This window comes from Mesoplodon densirostris, chromosome 7 (genome assembly GCF_025265405.1).
Source record: "Mesoplodon densirostris isolate mMesDen1 chromosome 7, mMesDen1 primary haplotype, whole genome shotgun sequence".
NCBI lineage: Eukaryota > Metazoa > Chordata > Mammalia > Artiodactyla > Ziphiidae > Mesoplodon > Mesoplodon densirostris.
The window spans coordinates 93,876,865-93,895,216 of record NC_082667.1 but is presented as its reverse complement, the minus strand read 5'-3'; the positions used below and the strand labels follow the sequence as shown (position 1 = coordinate 93,895,216).

At 38.7% G+C, this 18,352-nt stretch overlaps 1 protein-coding gene across 1 annotated transcript in view; it reads right to left on the bottom strand.

The window, feature by feature from the left end:
* Positions 1 to 18,352, bottom strand: part of ARHGAP42 (Rho GTPase activating protein 42) — a 290,695-nt gene that overhangs the window by 212,918 nt on the left and 59,425 nt on the right. Inside the window, exon 2 of the mRNA XM_060103053.1 lies at positions 7,756 to 7,851. Coding sequence (XP_059959036.1) covers positions 7,756 to 7,851 — 96 coding nt within the window. The remainder of the gene's footprint in view (positions 1 to 7,755; positions 7,852 to 18,352) is intronic.

The window sequence follows — 18,352 nt, the reverse complement described above, 5'->3', positions numbered from 1 at the left end:
CTAGGTTTTCCAGGGGGACTATCTATGCAACAGATATTTACTAAGCTTCTGCTACAAATAAGGTGCTAAAGAATTTTGCAGGAATAGAAATGTGAGAAAACTTTCTGACCTCAGACAGCATATAATTTACTGGAGGAGATAAGAGACTGATTTCTCTGAAAAAGACAGCCACTTTTTGTTCAGCAAAACAAATCACAAAAGACAGAAAGGGGTTTCAGGGGATTAACGTATATCGATAAATTAAAAGGCAAATTTTTTTCTTTGAGATGTGACTTTTAACATGATAAGTTTCTGAATTTTTTTTTTTAACTTCAGATTCTGGAAAAACAATCTAAACCTTTGAACTTCAAATTAAATCAAATAAAGTTCTTTAAAATACAGAGATAATATGATGAAAACATATCTCTCAAGTGGTGTGTTTTTTTAAAGAGAGGAACTCCACCTGAAATGTGCAACTTTCCCAGCTGTTTCAATCCTTAATTGTGGGTGGTTTCTGTGTGGGTGCAAAAATAAGGGTGGTAAAAGAAAATGGAAAACAATAATTCAACTGTCCAACTGAGAGCCATAAAAAGTCAAATATGCTTCCTCTACAGAGTTCAAAAGAAAATGTTATTTATATAAACAATTTAGGCATTTGGAAATGTTCCACTTTAATAGAGGACTTCCTGATTTATATAACCACATTTAAGTGGGTTGTAATGAGGATTCGTAATAACGGATGGATTTTCTTTTGATTCAGCAAATGAGAAGGTAATTTGTTTCCTAGAATTTAATAAAACCACAGGTCTTTTTTTTCAAGAGTTCAGTTGTGGTTGGTAATGGCATTGTGTCTGGTTTGCTAACTTTTTCCTAAGAGATGCCCAAGAAGAGTCTCATGGCCACACTCTACCTTATGCATCCTAATATCATCAGACAAATGGTAGTAGTGATCTGTATGGATGAGTATCTGTAGCTCATAACTGAATTCTGAAGAAAATCTTTACAGAAGCATTTTCAATTTAATAGCTTAATAGTTGAATTTTATTAGTTTAACTTGAAGAAAATAGGTGTGTTTTTTTCTTAGCTAAAATAATTTATGATTGTTTAAGTGCATTTCCTGGGGTGTATAAATATATTAGTTCTTTTTAACCTGAAATACAGGTTACTATCTCTCAAAGTATTTCTATTCTATAAAGGAATCCCTTCAAAACACACAAAGCAAACTGTTTGCCATACTTCTCACACTAGACCATATTCTTATTTATCACTTGGAAAACTGGATCAAATACTACCTTTCCATTAGACCTAACAGATTCATCCTTGAAGTGAATGAATTTATTTGGTAAAAGATTTATGCACTTTCCCCCAGTAATTCCTCTAACAAAGAAAATGAAAAAAATTTTTCAACCACTCCCTTGAAAAATGTCTTCTACTTCACACCCTCTGAGCAAGCATCAGTGGTCACTCTCAGGCTTCTGTCTAGGCAATTTCACTTAACCACTGTATTACACTGATGCACACCCAGCTTCAGAGAGGTAATCTAACAACAAATATTTGCACCTGGGCAAAGCACTGTTTGCTCAGGAAGATTCAATAAAGTCCCTGTGAGTTAAAATGTCACTATTTTAAATTAATTTCCTATAGTCTCACCTTTCAACATATTTTCCAAAAGAACAGAAAAGAATTCAAAACATAAGGCACATTCCAGCCAATGCAGTATACAAAACTTGGTTCGGTTTGAGTTACCATCCGTCAATCTGTACACATAAGATTTGTAAGGGTTTAAAAAAAAAGATGTAACATGCTCTTCATTCTAAGAACTATTAAGCACTAACCATTGTTATTGCTATGTGTGCATATCTGTATTCAAAACAGAGTAAATACCTGAACACAAATACATGAGTTAAGTCAGAACTATCTGTACAATTATCAATATTATGAAATATATTTTGATCTGAATGACCTACTTCATGGACCCATTTATCCACTCAGAGTTGGGAGCCATAACCTTAGTTGACAAGTGCTTGTATGTAGCCTGTCTCTACCATAGGAATTTTCTGTTTAGGTATGTCTAAAGGAATAAGTCCCCACCTAGAATATTTACTAGCAAACTGACTCTCCTTCTTGGTAAATGTTTAATCTCTTGAGTGCAAAGTTCACATTGTCCAAGACTTTCCTGAGCACTACAATAGGCCATCACACAACATCACTAGCCAAGCTATTTATGGAAAACCACAACTGGACTTTCCAATGGTTTCCAAGATTACATAGAATGAATGAGCTTTGCCTCATATTAATGACTAATATTTTTATTGGCACCGGTTCAGCGTGACTAACACTATCTGATTTTGTTTTTAATGTAGACTTTTTTTTCCACTAGACAAGTTTATTAAAATTTCTAAACAAAAAGCAATATTCATAAGAAGTATAAACTACTATGTAAATAAGCTACAAGGATATATTGTACAGCACAGGGAATATAGCCAGTATTTTATAATAACTGGAGTATATAAAAATTTTTAATCACTATGTCATACACCTAAAACTAATATAATATCATAAATCAACTATACCTCAACAGAAAAAAAGCAATATTATAAAAATACATGCAAGGATAGTCAATAACTGACAGGTGTATTTACATAAACTCCATATAATTTATTTTCACTTCTCCATACATGAGGTCACAAGTGACAGAAAGAGACGAGCTTAAGCTTAAAAAAAAAAAAAAAAAAAAAAAAAAAACCTTTAAAGCACAGCAATGAGCACTGAGCAATTAGTGTGTGCCAGGCTCTATATTCCTTCTCTGCCTCCTCTTGTTTAACTGTTACATGAATCCTATGAAGTAGGCTATTCTCATACTTTTCCAATGATGAACCTGAAGCTTAGGGAAGTTAATTATCTGAAATTACTTGACTAGTGTGTGGTGAAGCTGAGATTTTAACTTCCGTCTGATTCCAAAGCCATGATCTTAGAAAGCAAATGACGAACATACATTTACATTATCTGTTCTAAGAAAAATTGTGTTCTTTAGTGTTAAAAATTATGAAAATCACTGAGAGTGTTTCTCCACAAATCTACTTATTATTATTGTCTCACTTACCCTCCTTTTTTAAATATCTATTTATTTGGCTGTACCAGGTCTTAGTTGCAGCACACAGGATCTTTAGTTGTGGCACACAGGATAATGTAGACTTTTTTTTAAGACTTGGTTAAAAGTGATTTCAAATTATAGGCACTAAATATGCATAACAAAAACCACAGCCTCAGACAGATTCACAGTAATATCTTTGAGCTTCTACTTGTTCGAATGAACTACTGTAAAGAGTTTTCAAAAGAATAGTGTTTTATTTTCTGTAGAGATAGTTTTTTATTTCCTACTAGTAAGGTTTTAGGGCTTATGGTCACATGACATTAGCAATTCCCACACACATACCAGGATTAATGCAGTAGGTATTGTCTTTTGTATAATTATGGTTAAACAACGGTACATTTTGTTTCCAGTCTACCCATATAAATTTATTATTTGAGGAGGCCTGAATCTTATACCAGTTTGTAAGCATTCTTTTCCCCTCCATCACCAATTTCTAACCCCCAAGCGTCCAGCCACTCAATTCCTAACTTACTCCTAACACAATGTCTTTACTCAGTCCAGAAAAATGAAGTAGTATAAAAAGTGGGCAGTTAGAACAGCTGTGGTAAGTTAAGTTGGATGGCCTCCCACTGGGCCAGCGCTGTGGCAGGCAGATAAAAGGAAGCAATCAAAAGTTCACAGGCAGCTCAATCATCCTTAGAGGAGGGAGGAGCAACGGCCTCTTGCTGCTGTAGGATGGAAACGAGGTGCTCAAAGGAGAGTACAGGATGCTGCCCTGCTTGGAACTTCAGTTCTGGAAACAACTGACCTGCTCCCTGAGCCACAGGCATTCCCCACTGGGTCCCAGACAACTAATCCCATTTTGCTTCCTTCCAAGCCAGCACTGTCTCACTGGCACCAAAAAACAAGCAAACAACCCGGCAAGCACAAGGCCAGAAGGGTGGGAGCAGATGGGGACAGCTGAAGAGTGGGGCCGATTTACAGGACAGACACAGGCTTACGTTCCTAACAAACTCCCGAAACAGCTTGCACAAGTTGAGTCATCACACTGATATAGTAACAGAACCCTCTTTTCCTTACTTTGCTCAAAATCTGTTTTTTGCCCTATTCCACCGTAAGCACACTGAAAACAGACATCTTACTCATCTTCCACCCCCCTCCCACCACCATAACTTATATGCAGAAAGTTTGCTAATGCCTTGACTTTACAAGTTATTTTGCACTGACACTGCTCCCTCATAAAAGATGAGCTTTTTTTGTAAGTCATCATCTTCAGTGGTTACCTCAATGTTAAGTCTCAAGGCTACTCTGGCTGAGAGTATTATGGCTATTATTCAGTGCTAAGAGTCACAGCTGTCCCTACTTCATTCCTCTTTTATTAAATCAGAGGAATAAAGAAGAAGCTGAAACTGGGGCTTCAACAAGCTATTTTTTTTTAACTTTTCATTTTATATTGGAGTATAGCCAATTAACAATGCTGTGATAGTTTCAGGGGCTCAGCAAAGCAACTCAGGGGAACATATACATGTATCCATTCTCCCTCAAACTCCAATCTAGGCTGCCACATAACATTGAGCAGAGTTCCCTGTGCTATACAGTAGGTCTTTATTGGTTTAAAGACAGCTGAAACTTTGTATCTTCCCCTGTGGAACTGAAGCTAATGAAGGTAGGTAAGGATAGTTCTTGCACTCCATCCACGCCAGCCTTACCCATTATTCTCAGGGATACATTCTTAGATCACTGTCCTTGGTACAACAGCTTGCGTTAACCTCACAATTCCTCCATGTTTGGAATGATTATTCAAAGTCTTCTACTATTTCTTTATTATACACATAGTTATTTTTAACTATTTACAGTGCATTTGGGGGCTCAGTAAAAGGATAAAAAGTGCTGGATGGTGAGGATATGGGAATATATCTATATTTTTACATTAGTTGTTACAGAAATAATTTTTGTTTATAAATCTCTGTCCTCTAAGTTAGGTTTTCCTAACAAAGCATTGGTGTTTAAATCAAATTCCCAATAGGAGTTAAATAAGTCTCCTGATTTAAAAGTAGTGAGCCATAACATCTACCCCTATATAGTATTCACCCTCCACTCCCCAACCCTGGATTTAATTCCTCAAAGCCCTGAAAGCATTAGAACTTAATATTCAGTGCCTATCATAAGCTTTCACATACTGATCAATTCACACCTTTCCAATCTAATCTGCAAGAGCCGCAACAGTAACATCCACCTAGACAAAGTCAAAGAGAGAAACAGAGCAAAGTTGAGATATCAAGTTAACCACAACGGGGGGAAATCGCCTACCATCCATCTACCTGCAAGGTCAAAGAGCATAATGATTAAAAACGATAACCTCTGCCATTACTCCGTGTAGCTTCAAGAACGAATTTTAAGTAAGAAGCTTAAAGGAAATTGTGAAATATGCAGAAATATATTTATTGCACTGTTAAAACGTAAAAGACCAACTAGAAGCAGTCTGAGTGTACCAAAGAGATTATTTCATAAATTCATGTACATGAACCTATGGAATATTTTAAAATCATAAAATTATTAAAAATTACAATATCTATAAAAACCCAGAAGTATTTGCTAGGATCCTCTTTATAAAGGAGAAGTAACAAATTATATACAATATGTAGTTATATGTAGTAAAACTATATTAATTATATTAGAAAAAGATACACATAAGTGAAAAAGATAAGTTTATAAGGAAAATTATATCATTTATACAACAATTTAACCGAAGGTTTACCATGAGTCAGACCCTGGGTCAGGTGCTAAAATGAAATGATTGAAAGAAAAAAAAGAAAAAGATCTGGCTTCTGCCTTCTTGGATTTTACAGTCTCATTACTAAGTGAAAATAACTGCTGTTATGTGAGTATGTGGTTGTTCTTTCTTTCTTCTAAATAATAATGCTACTATTTTGTTATTTTAGTAATATAACCAAGGCTTTTGTCTGGTGAGATGTATTCCAAAGCCAATGTTGGGGGCTAGACATTTATGACACAAACGTCATGAAATGGCACACAGGATGACAACTGTTCCAGCTGTCAGAGTCACGTGATCACTGATGCTGGCCTTCCGCATGTGTCCTGTAAAGAGGAGGAAGTCACACTGCCTGAGGCCCATGTGGCAGCCCTCTCCCTCCTTCCTAGGGGCTCCCTACTTACCTACACCTCAGCCAAGTCAGGCTCAGCCGCCTCTCCCCACAGACCTGAGGGCGTATAGAGCCCCTCACGATCCCAAAACCAGCCACCTCCACACTCCCTCAGCATACCTAACACTCCTAAAGGAGCAGACAAATCAAGCAACCACCTGGCACAGCGGCACAGCTCCTCTGAAAGAGGCCAGCCGGGCCATGTGACGACTGCACAACACGAACCCCACACCAGAAACAGCTTGTGTGAGGGCTGTGCACGTGATTTCTCCAGACGGAACTTTTGTGAATGTAACAAGCTAAAGCTGCACAATGAATCGGAAACTCATTCGGCTTATCTTCTCCTGAGAGCTCTTTCCTTTCACAGCTAGGTTTGGACCTGATACTTTAGGTTTTCGAAAACAATAAAAATGTATTTTTTAGAAATACATACATAACTGACAAAACTATATAAGAAAAAGAACAGGCAGAGGAAGGAGAGGAATATGATTGTGGAGAGGCATGTCAGGGATTCCAAAGCCCTGCTACTCAAAGAGAGGTCCGTGGACTACTGACACTGACATCACCTTCAAGTGTGTTAGAAACACAGAATCACACACTCCACTCATAGTCTGCACTTAATGAGATCTCCAGGTGTATCATATACACATTTAAGTTTGGGAGTCACTATTCTAAATGCTTGTAATATTCTATTTTTACCTGGAAGGTAAGTACACTTGGTATATTATTCTCTAAAATGTACGCACATATTTTATACAGTCTTCTGATTGCGTGACTCTAAACCAGCCTACAAACGGACCTCATGTCTACAAACTGGCAAGTAGGGATTGTTAAAATGTGGGGAAAAGAATGCTACATGAATCTGATCTTCAAACAGTAAAAACTCAGATACAGATGAAACTTGAGACCACATAACCCAACCTCTTCACTTATGGGAAATGAAACCATCTGATTCAGGAAGGGGTATACCTCCACCAGGGTCAGATTGCTAAATATCTGTGGCAAAATCAGATGAGGGCTCAAGTCTCCTGATCCCCAGGAATGTTCTGTGTCCTACACTAATACTGGTTAATACATCCTGACTGATTTTTTTTTCTTTATAAACAAATACTGAAGTTAAAAGAGAAATCAGTATTAAGTTTTTTAAAAAAGTAAGCTAATTCTTAAACCAGTACCTTGTACATTGGCAGATGACCAATATGTATCTGTCTGAATGAATGATTCACTTTGAGGCAAAGGAAAACAGTGTTATCCACATCTTCTCAAAGGGCTGAGCTGAATTATAGAATGGTAAAGTAATTTCCTTATGGAAAAAACCACAGAGCTCAATTTTAAAACAATTCATAATACTCTCCTCCACAGAAACCAAAAAAATCGCCCTTATGCTTTTATCAAAGTCAGAATATTTGACATATTTGGTATTTGGGTGTGTGAATATGTTTGATTTCAATCAAGTCATTATCTGAAGTAAGACTTTTAAAATTATTACTTAGAATATTGAAAAATATCACAACTCACCAATACTAATTTCATCATCTGTTTCAGCATCACCAATACATTCAAACTGGAAATCTTGCAGTGACTGGGAAAATTTCTGTACTGCCATAGACAGATCTGTAATTAAAAGTTTAAAAAAAAATCATAAATTGAAGGTACAATACCATGGAATACTCAAGAGTTTCCACATGTATTTACATAACTTTGCTGCTAATGCTATATTAACCAGAACCTTTTAAAATACCAGCTTGACAAATTTAAGCAGAATTTAAAGAGACTACTAAAGAAGTATTTTAGGGATTAGATCTGCTCTGCTTCCAAAGCAGATTTGCCCCTTTAAGAAAGTTTTGGTGCCAATTGTGTATTATCTGGAAGCCAATTTCCCAAAGCCTTTATCAAAGAATTACCATTCATTCCCTATAAATGGAGCATTTGTTTAAAAAAAAAAAAAAGAAGAAGAAGAAGGAATGCTACCAAGGTTACTGGTGGGAAAAAAAAAGAAAAGTAGCGAACCTTTGATTAGAAAGGGTCACCGATGTTATTCTATACAGACAGGGAATGTGGAACAGATAGGGAATGTGTTTTTACCAATAAACACATTCTCATTCTAAGGTGAAAGGCCACGAGAAAAGTTGTTTACGAATAACCTTGTGATTTATAGGAGACCTCAAGCTAAACATACTCCTCAGTCCTGACTTCAGTCTGAACAAATTCCAGAGAGTGACTAAATCCAGAAGAAGAATTCTTACTTAATCATGGAGAGAATAAAGAAAAGCCCAGAATAATGAGAAGTAAATTCCTGGTAGGCAAAAGCCTAGGATGCAACCTAACAGTGACTAAGAATGCAGACTCTGGAGCCAAGACGGCCTGGGTTGAAATCCAAGTCCTACCATTTACTCATTATGTGACCTTGAGCAAATTTTTTTAACTCCTCTGTGCCTCTACTTCCTCATCTGTAAAGAGTGAATAACAGTAGTATAACCACTTTATAGAGCTGTTTTGAGGACTAAGTAAGGTAACATTTGCAAAGCATTTAGAACAGAACCTGGCACTTAATAAGCACTATTTATGTTTGTTAAATAAAATTAAATCAATCTGACAGCACAGCATCAGGGAAGCTTTAGAGGTCCCACCTCTCAGAGCTACTGTGATCTACCATGCTAACCCTTCACAGAAGTCTATGCCCGTAGGAAACACATTTTTATGGAAGTCTGTCTACACTTTATTTAATGTTATCTCCCATCATTCAATTCTGATACCTTGAATCCTTAACATTTAATTCAAGCAATAGGACTTGACAAAGACTCTCTCCTTGACCAATCTTCAGTCAGGCTCCTCTGAGCCGTCTTCTTGACTATGCCTCTACTTTGGCTCTCTGTCCTCACTGGGCCTACATAGACCAGTTTTAGCAAAAATCCTGCCAAGTCAGTTTAGAGAATATCTAAACTGATATCTCATCAAATTCCCCATCCCCCACCTTTGATGCTTAAGCCCTTGACCTGCCTTCACCAAGAATCCTCTAAACCTTTACATCTTCTCCTCTTAGTAACTTTCCATCCACTGACAGCGCCCCCTAGCCCCGCCACCCAACATGCTCCTCGGCTATAAATCCGCATTTTTTCTTGTTGCATTCAGGGTGGAGCCTGAACTCTCTCCCCTATTGTGACACTCTTGACACCTACCGCATCTGACCTGAATAAAGTCCTCCTTACGATTTTAACTAGCATCAGAATCATTTTTCTTTAAGAGAACAATTATGGCCCGATGCCTAGACGTGGCACCAGGACTTAATGTGGTAACCCACCACTCATGAAACTGCAAGCCCAGGTACCAATCACAGTAAGCACCCATGAGTGAATAGGTCTCCAAACAAGGTCACTTACTGCACCATGTGAATCAAGAACTCACCAACACCCTCACCAACAGGAATTCTGAAGACCACAGGTCTTGAGCCTCAAAGAGGCTTTTAACACACACACGCACACACACACACAGACACACACACAAAGACAGATTTTTTTAAATCTTGTTTGAAAAAATAAATTGTGCTCTGGAAAGAGGGTATTACTACTCACAGACTAACACCTCTTCCCAAAAGAGGGGTGGAACTTTGGTGCCAGCTGCACATTCTACTTAAGAGGTACTTTGGATTTAGGAGAATAGAAAGGTCTGTCAGCTTAAGAATGGTTCTGCTTTGGGCTCTCAGGAAGAAAGATGAAAAGAGCCTCCTTAGTGGGTTGTTAGTCAATGAGAAAAACAAAGGCTTCATCAGAACTAGACTTCACCAGTTGGCTGTGAGGCCCTAGACAAATCATTCATCCTTCACAAGACCTGTTTTTCTTACCTATGGAACAGAGAAGGAATACTCATCTCACAGGTTGTTATAAAAACTAAATGAAGTCTGTGCCTGGTACAGCCTAGGCAACTTAATAAATGGCATCAGTTGTTACCATTCAAGCCCAGCTCAAAAGGTGGGAAAGTTGACTGGCCTTCCAGACAAAAGGGACCCATGCATGCAAAAGTATGCATTTATCTGACATTGCATAGCTCTGGCTAAGGGTAAAGAAATCATAACACCTATATCAAATGTTATGAGAAGACAAAAAAAAAAAAAATCAGACTATTAGGATAATTTTTAAGCCAAGCTGTGTGCAGGTACTCTCCGTGAGAAAGGGGAAAAACATTCCATTTAACGTTTATTTTTCCATGTACAATATACAGGCCTTATGCTAAACTGGATTTGAAGTCACAGATGGAATTCCTAAAGCAGAGTGGGGGTAGTAGGTAATATGGGTGGATCAGGAACAGGAATCCTGTAACAGATAGCCTTCCTTCTCTCCCCTCATCACCACAAGTTCCTCTGAGTTTCCCTTCAAACTCAAGGAGGTACCTGGAAGCTTTGTCCTAGGGCAGGGGTCCCCAACCCCCAGGCCAGGACTGGTAGTGGTCCGTGGCATGTTAGGAACCAGGCTGCACAGCAGGAGGTGAGGGGCGGGTGAGCAAGCGAAGCTTCATCTTTATTTACAGCCACTCCCCATCACTCCCATTAATCTCCTGAGCTCCGCCTCCTGTCAGATCAGTGGCGGCATTGGATTCTCATAGGAGCTCGAACCCTACTGTGAACTGTGCACTCGAGGGATTTAGGCTGCGCACTCCTTATGAGAATCTAATGCCTGATGATCTGGCTGGGAGAGGCTGCAAATACAGATTATCATTAGCAGAGAGGTTTGACTGCACAGAGACCATAATAAATCATTTGCTTGCAGACTCATATCAAAGCCCTATCACTGAGTGGCAAGTGAAAACAAGCTCAGGGCTGCCACTGATTCTGCATTATGGTGAGGTATATAATTATTTCATTATATATTACGATGTAATAATAATAGAAATAAAAAGTACACAATAAGTATAATGTGCTTGAATCATCCTGAAACCATCCCCCCTATCCCGGTCTGTGGAAAAATTGTCTTCCATGAAACTGGTCCCTGGTGCCAAAAAGGCTGGGGACCGCTGTCCTAGGGAACTCCTGACATAAAACCCCACAACCAAACATTTCTTCCTAGACCATTCTTTGCTTCCCATGGCCTTGCTCCTTGACTGAGAAAGGTAAGCTGTTTTGTCCTTTCACAGAGATCTCAGTGAGTACACTGTAAAAATTCCCATCCCTGAACAAGAACACAGGAGCCCACTGTCCATAGAGCCAAGGGATCGAGTATGAGCTCTAGTGGCAGATGAAATGGGTTAGCTTCCCACTTCTACCAACCAGTGGCATGATCATGGGCAGCCTTCATAACCTCTCTGTACCTCATCTGTTAAGTGGAACAGAACCCATCTCTCAGGGTTATTGGGAGGAGTAAACGAGTTAATATAGATGAAGCATTTAGAACAGTGTCTGACACACAGCTAAGCACTTAAAACGTGTCGGCTGTTTCCCTGTTGAAAGTCTCAGAAAAGAAAGGAAAAGGGAAAATTTCAGGAATGAAGGTGGCAGCTGTTAGGCCTTAGACAACCTTGGAAAGTGCTCAATAAAACAGTCTGTTAGGGCTTCCCTGGTGGCGCAGTGGTTGAGAGTCTGCCTGCCGATGCAGGGGACACGGGTTCGTGCCCCGGTCCGGGAAGATCCCACATGCCGCGGAGCAGCTGGGCCCGTGAGACATGGCCGCTGAGCCTGCACGTCCGGAGCCTGTGTTCCACGGCGGGAGAGGCCACAACAGTGAGAGGCCTGCGTACCACAAAAAAAAAAAAAAAAAAAAAAAGAAAATATGGTTCTCAACTAGTTCAGATAATCCCCAAAATAAAGGGGAAGTTCGAAAAACGACTTATTTTCAACTTCAAGTGTCTGAGTTCTTGATTTTCCTTTTGGTTGTTCTCATTTTCCGAAAACCAAAGTAATGATGAGGTCAAAAATGTGACCAAAGTAAAGAACTTATGATATTTTCTGGCAGTCATATGAATCAATCTGAAAAATGAGGAATCCAGTTCACACTTTTAATTTTGGCTCCATCTCCCACTGAGTGCAATTCTTTTTTTTTTTTTTTTTTTTTTTTTTTTTTTTTTTTGCAGTATGCGGGCCTCTCACTGTTGTGGCCTCCCCCGTTGCGGAGCACAGGCTCCGGACGCGCAGGCTCCGGACGCGCAGGCTCAGCGGCCATGGCTCACGGGCCCAGCCGCTCCGCGGCATATGGGATCCTCCCAGACCGGGGCACGAACCCGTATCCCCTGCATCGGCAGGCGGACTCTCAACCACTTGCGCCACCAGGGAGGCCCCTGAGTGCAATTCTGAACTAGAAAGAGCAACACCTTTCACTGACTTATAACTCCATGGAACACACCCTTCCCTAATTGTCTAAGATTTCTAAACAATGGTCAGATGCACAAAAGAGAAGTACTGGTACTAAATCCTTGTAAATAAAATTGATTCACATCCAGTTATATAGACCTTGAATTTAAAACCTAATTCAGTTCTTAAAGTTTCCTGTTGAATTTTAAAGTATCAAATTGTGTAATGATAGAATCTACATTTCTCTTAAATACAAAAAGAAAGATCAAATGTATAAAGCATGACAAGCAGGGAATCTAGCATAGGCAAGACAGTCTCTTTCTCCCTATTTCTACTCAACTATTAGAACATGAAGACAAACAAGGAAAAAAATCCCAGTCGGAGCCACCCTGGTTATATTCAAGGTGAAGGTAGAGGAGTAACATTTACTAGGGGTCAAAGTTGTACCTAGTAAAGATGCTGCAAGTATCACTCATATCATCTCCTTTCTATTTACCTAATGAGTTAAGCATAGGGTGTCTTCACAGGTATTCACATTATAACTTGGAAGAATTACAGTAGGCTTTAATTAGTCAGCAATGTTTTTATATCAAAGAGTTAACCCGTAGGACCCACGATTAGATGATGCTAATGAAGCACTAAAACTTCATTTCATTAGAAACACTTCAACCTCATTAGAGAAATAAAAAACACTTAGTAAATATTTAATTACAACTCTTCTTACACACAGACTTAAGAGCTAGAGTTACCTGTTACTTTAGAAGTGTTAATGGAATTACTTTTACAATGTTAGCTACATTTATCTCAGAACAAGTACAACCAGCCAGTCCGTTGGTCTAAGGCAGTTTTTCTTGAAATCTAGTTGCTCTGGGATGAGATTTTACAGTGCAGAAGGAACACAGGATGAAGCCATGGGAATACAAAGGTAAGAACAGAATATATCCTTCCCTCAAAAGGGCACAGTCCTATAGGGACATGAGCTATGTAAATAAATCATATCAGAGGACAATGGATAAAGTATCCGACAGAGGCTAATAATAACATCACCGCAGATAGTACTTACTATGTGCCTGATACTTATCCAAGAACTTAATGTAAACTAAAACCATTAATCTTCACAACAGCCTCATGAAGTAGATATCATCACTCTCATTTTACAGATGAAGGAACTGAGGCACAGAGAGGTTAAATGACATCCCCAAGGTTGCTCAAGCTAGTAAATAACAGCAAGAATTTCGACCCAGGGAGCCTGGCTCCAGAGTCCCCACTTAACCACACTGCCAGATGGCTCTGTGCACAGAGGTAACAAATAAGAAGGCACAATCAGTCCAGCTGGAGTGCATGGGGGAAGGCTCCTCAGAGGATTCAATGAAGACAAGAACTTGAAAGACGTGACAACACACCAGGCGAGGCCACATTAACAAAATGTCCAAAAGCTTTCAAAAGGCAGCTTCTACCTACATATCCAAACACCTCTATCATGACTCATATCAAGCTGAGTACCACCAGCAACAGACCATCCAGTCTCTTGTACCTATTTTATATTGTTATTCCACCTCCTTAGGATAGACTCTTCTCCCAAGTTCTCTTTCAAGATCTCTCTCTCTCATGTCCCCATTTCCTCCAAAAAGGTCTGCCTGATCCCTTTCAATGTGGCATTATCACCTCCTGTATACCTCCTACTACATGTTGTGACTCTCTTGCTGTGCTTTCTCTATTTTACCTTTTATCAAGTTATTCATAAACCTAGGTTATCCACCTTATTTTAAATAGTGTTTTAAAGGTAGAAAACTTTATCATCAATGAATACTACCCAAGTATCCACTACCATATCTTGTATACAATTAGAGCCCAACTGTTGAAACCATTAATTTCTGCAAGGTGGATAAATACTTAAGCCTTCCAGATGTAAAACATGAGTTATCCACTTTCCAATACAAGAAGCTTTCATATACATTCACAATAACGATAGCAATAGTGTCAGTAAGATGTTTTACTCTTTCAAAGTTCTTATGTATTTTTCTTAATTCTCACACAAAGCTATGAGGGCTGAAGCTCTGAAAAGTTAGGTAATAACTTAATTTGCCCAGAGCTCGACTCCAACCTGGACTGCTTCCCAAATTGGACGTTCTTTCTACTACATACCATAGCTACTTCCCAAAGAGTAATAAGCATTAAAACCAGGGAGCATGTGACCTTTAGACAACATCTAATTAATCCCTTACCTGCTGTATAAAATCCAAGATAGTAAGACTCTCTGTACTGAGCTATATGAGAGTGAGCTAGTATGCTTATTAGCCTGGAATAAGCTACCAGCAAACATATATTAGATGGTCTAAAAGTCAAAGGAAATGCACATTCTTTCTTGTACTTTCTAGTGCCACAAGATAACTGAATAATGTTCTAGGTGTTAAGCTTCTTAAAGGTAGATATATATTCTTCATCTCTCTTCACCATTAGTGCCCAAAAGAAAGCAGACAGAAAAGGGAACAAAGGGACCAGGAAGAGAAAAGTGTACACCAACTACCAATGCATTCATAACATAAGAATCCACCATAGATAAATTACTGAAAAGCTTATGGTACTGGGAACATGAATATCACCGCAAGCCTTAATAATAAACAAACCATACATTATATAGGAGAATACATCAAGGAATTACCAAATAAGCCTTGGCTTTTAATACCTGCAGTTATGCTTTTAATGTTCTCTCAGAGAGCTACAAATGTCAGATTGTTCGATGGAGAAAAGTCAGAGGAAAAGAACACTGAGTTTGTGGCAAAGTGTAAGAAAGAAACACAATGAGAACTTCTTGTCAGTCAGAATCATTCCTATGGCTCTTATTTGAACAAAGTTTGAAAATGCCTACTTTGCTATTTTCTATTTTACATAAATGGCTAGAAAATCATGGTTATCCAATATTATTAAAGAAAGTCTTCCTAAAGAAGGTCCAAGACAAAGCTTGGTACTAGTAATCACTCAATAAATATATGTTGAGGTGAAGTGAAATTAAGTGAGTGACTTGTAATAATGGAATCAAGGAATTCTCTTTCCTTGAAGCCCTAGAGAAACACTGCCGTGTCCATGGGAGGTGAATGGAGACAGAGTCACCAGAGGGCAATGGGGCACTGATGCTATTCTTCATCCCTCTGGAAATGCAAAAGGCACAGACTACACTAGGTCACTAAATTAACTTGTTGTATTCTAGGATGGACCAACATGATTGTTTTGGCATGGTAAAACAAATTAGCCTAGCTTTAGACAGCCTCATTCATTTCCACACCAGATATGCATTCAGGGTTTATGTGAGGGATGTGCTCAGATAGGGGGAAAACATCCTTCCTTAGAATCAATCATTCTTTCATGTCATGGACTAAGTGTGCACAAGACTCAGACAGTCATGGACACCAATCCACCACTTACTGAAATATGGCTTAGAGCAAGCACTTAGCTTCTCTAAATCTCAGGTTCCTCATGTACCAAAGGAAGATACTAATCCCTTATAAAACTGCCATGAATATTACATGAAATGGACTTAGCACAGTGCCTGGTACAGAACAGAAACTTGAAATTCTGATTCTCAACAAATGTTAACTATTAAACCACTATTTATTATGATGGCAAATGCAGAATATGAAATATTTTCATTGTAAGCATAACATATTTAATCTGTGTATTAAATTACTGTCTTCAGGAGAGGTTCAGTGAAAATAAATAGTGGTACTGGCCTCTGATGAAGACCAAGCAGTTTGTAATCCCATAAATGGTATGTGTCTGGCAAGCAGTTCCAGAAGATTCCAGCCTAAAAACAACAAACAGGAACCAACACTTGGCCAGATTTTATCCATAGTTTCTATAAAGCTACAAATTCCATAAAAATTAAAAATGAAAAACCACAAAGACTTCACTATTGCTACAACCCAAGTTAAAAATAGAAAGTTGAAAGGATGAAATAAATCACCCATCTTCCTACCCTGGGGGAAAAACTTGCGGGGGGGGGGGGGGGGGGCGGGGCAGGGGGAAGGGTAGGCAAAGGAAACAATGGCACACTGCAGTTTCTCTGGATTTTCTTCCTGCCTCAATAAGCTTTCCTTTGAGATTTCTCATCCTCATACTCTTTCCTTCAGGAACGATAAACCTATCTTTAGCCACCTTGTTTTAGCTCAATACATGTTTTCTTTTAAAAAGTACTACTTATGTAGGCAACTCCTAAGTGGAGATTTAAGTTTGGATGTTGGAATTCCAAACAAAATTTTATAAAATATCCCACTTGACTTTTTTGATTTAACTAAAAAATATTGAGTTATCCAGCATGGAGGACCTTGCAGGTTTCCTAGGCTTCTCAGCAACACTGGTTATGGCCTGGCATGCTTTCCTGGACTTCCTGGTCTACCTTCCCACTCATGACCTCTTCCTTAGTCCAATCATTGTTTTCTGGGCATTTACAACTTATGCCCTTATTAACAGATTTGGTAATGGAAAGTGTTTAGTGTTCTAGCTTCACTTCTAGCCCTCTTTTCTCTTGACTACCTGAACTATCTCTCTGCCCAAGATAATGACTCTGGAAGAGCATTTTGTGTTACCTTATCTTTCATGTCACCTATCAGCCTATTTCCAGCCCTTAAAACTTACTTACCTTTTCCATCAGCTCCTTCTTGGTATCATATGACAAACACATTTCTGATAAAATCATGATTTGACTAGTTTAATCTCCTTTTTAAAGCATCACACTAAATTATTACCTACTAGGCAAGTCAAGCATATCATCTTTCCTCTATGTTTTTTAGGCCATCTTTTTTCTCAAACTAGTCTTTGTACCTTCAATGTTCCAGCCAAACAAAACAATCTAAACTTCTGTTCTCCCAGCATCCACAGAGTCATTCTTCATGTTGGAAACGGCCCTTTGTCTCTGCTGTGACCTTCAATTGCCTTCAAATGAATTAGTACTCACAGTTCCACTGTGAAGCTGGATTATACTTTACAAGAGCAGCTGGCTATACTTGAGGATGGTACCTGGAGCTTCCTTTAGTTCTTTTAAAGTAGATTTAAGACCTGCCTCTTTCTAGATTAATCTGAAAGCCCCACCTTAAATAATCCACCCAGGGCAACACATTTGCTGATTTACAGATACCAAATACTGACATGCCTTATGGCACACAGCAGTGTGCCAGGAGTTCAAAAAGCCATAAATACTTTCAGTGTATCTTCCGGTGCCACAACATTTATTAGAAAACTAAAGAGGAGGAAGTGAAGTAGTTTTATCCTGTTTTACATTTTTTTTTAAATGCCAGTATAGCAGAATTTATATGAATTAATTTGTATCTTGTTACTTCCATTGAGGCAGCCAGTTTGGGTCATGTTTCCAGACTACTGAGAGTACATTTTCCCCCTCATCTGATAGAAAATTCTGTGAAGTACTATTCTACTGTAATCTAGCTCCTTTTTGAATGTCTACTGACATACCCTACATTATAATTTTATTATATTATATATTTATTTGTGTGTAAGTCCCATTACCCTCATCAAACATTAAGCCCGTGATGGGCAGAGAACCTCTCTAGTCTTTACTGCCTCCAGCATAGGGCCTTGAAAATAAGGGGCTGTCAAATAGAATAGAATGCAAAAATTCAGAGTATTTAGAAGGGGTAAAGTAAGGCCTTTCTAGGACTGGCAAAGAGCAATTAGAGATAAAAAGCCAGGTGGTTAGACTCAGACCCGGATCTAGCTATAAAAGGTGCTATAGGAACAGAGGAGCCCCAGCAAACAAACACACTTGAGGATCTGGACATCAAGTCAAGTAGATGAGATCAGAGGGCCACAGGGAATGGCTAAAAGATT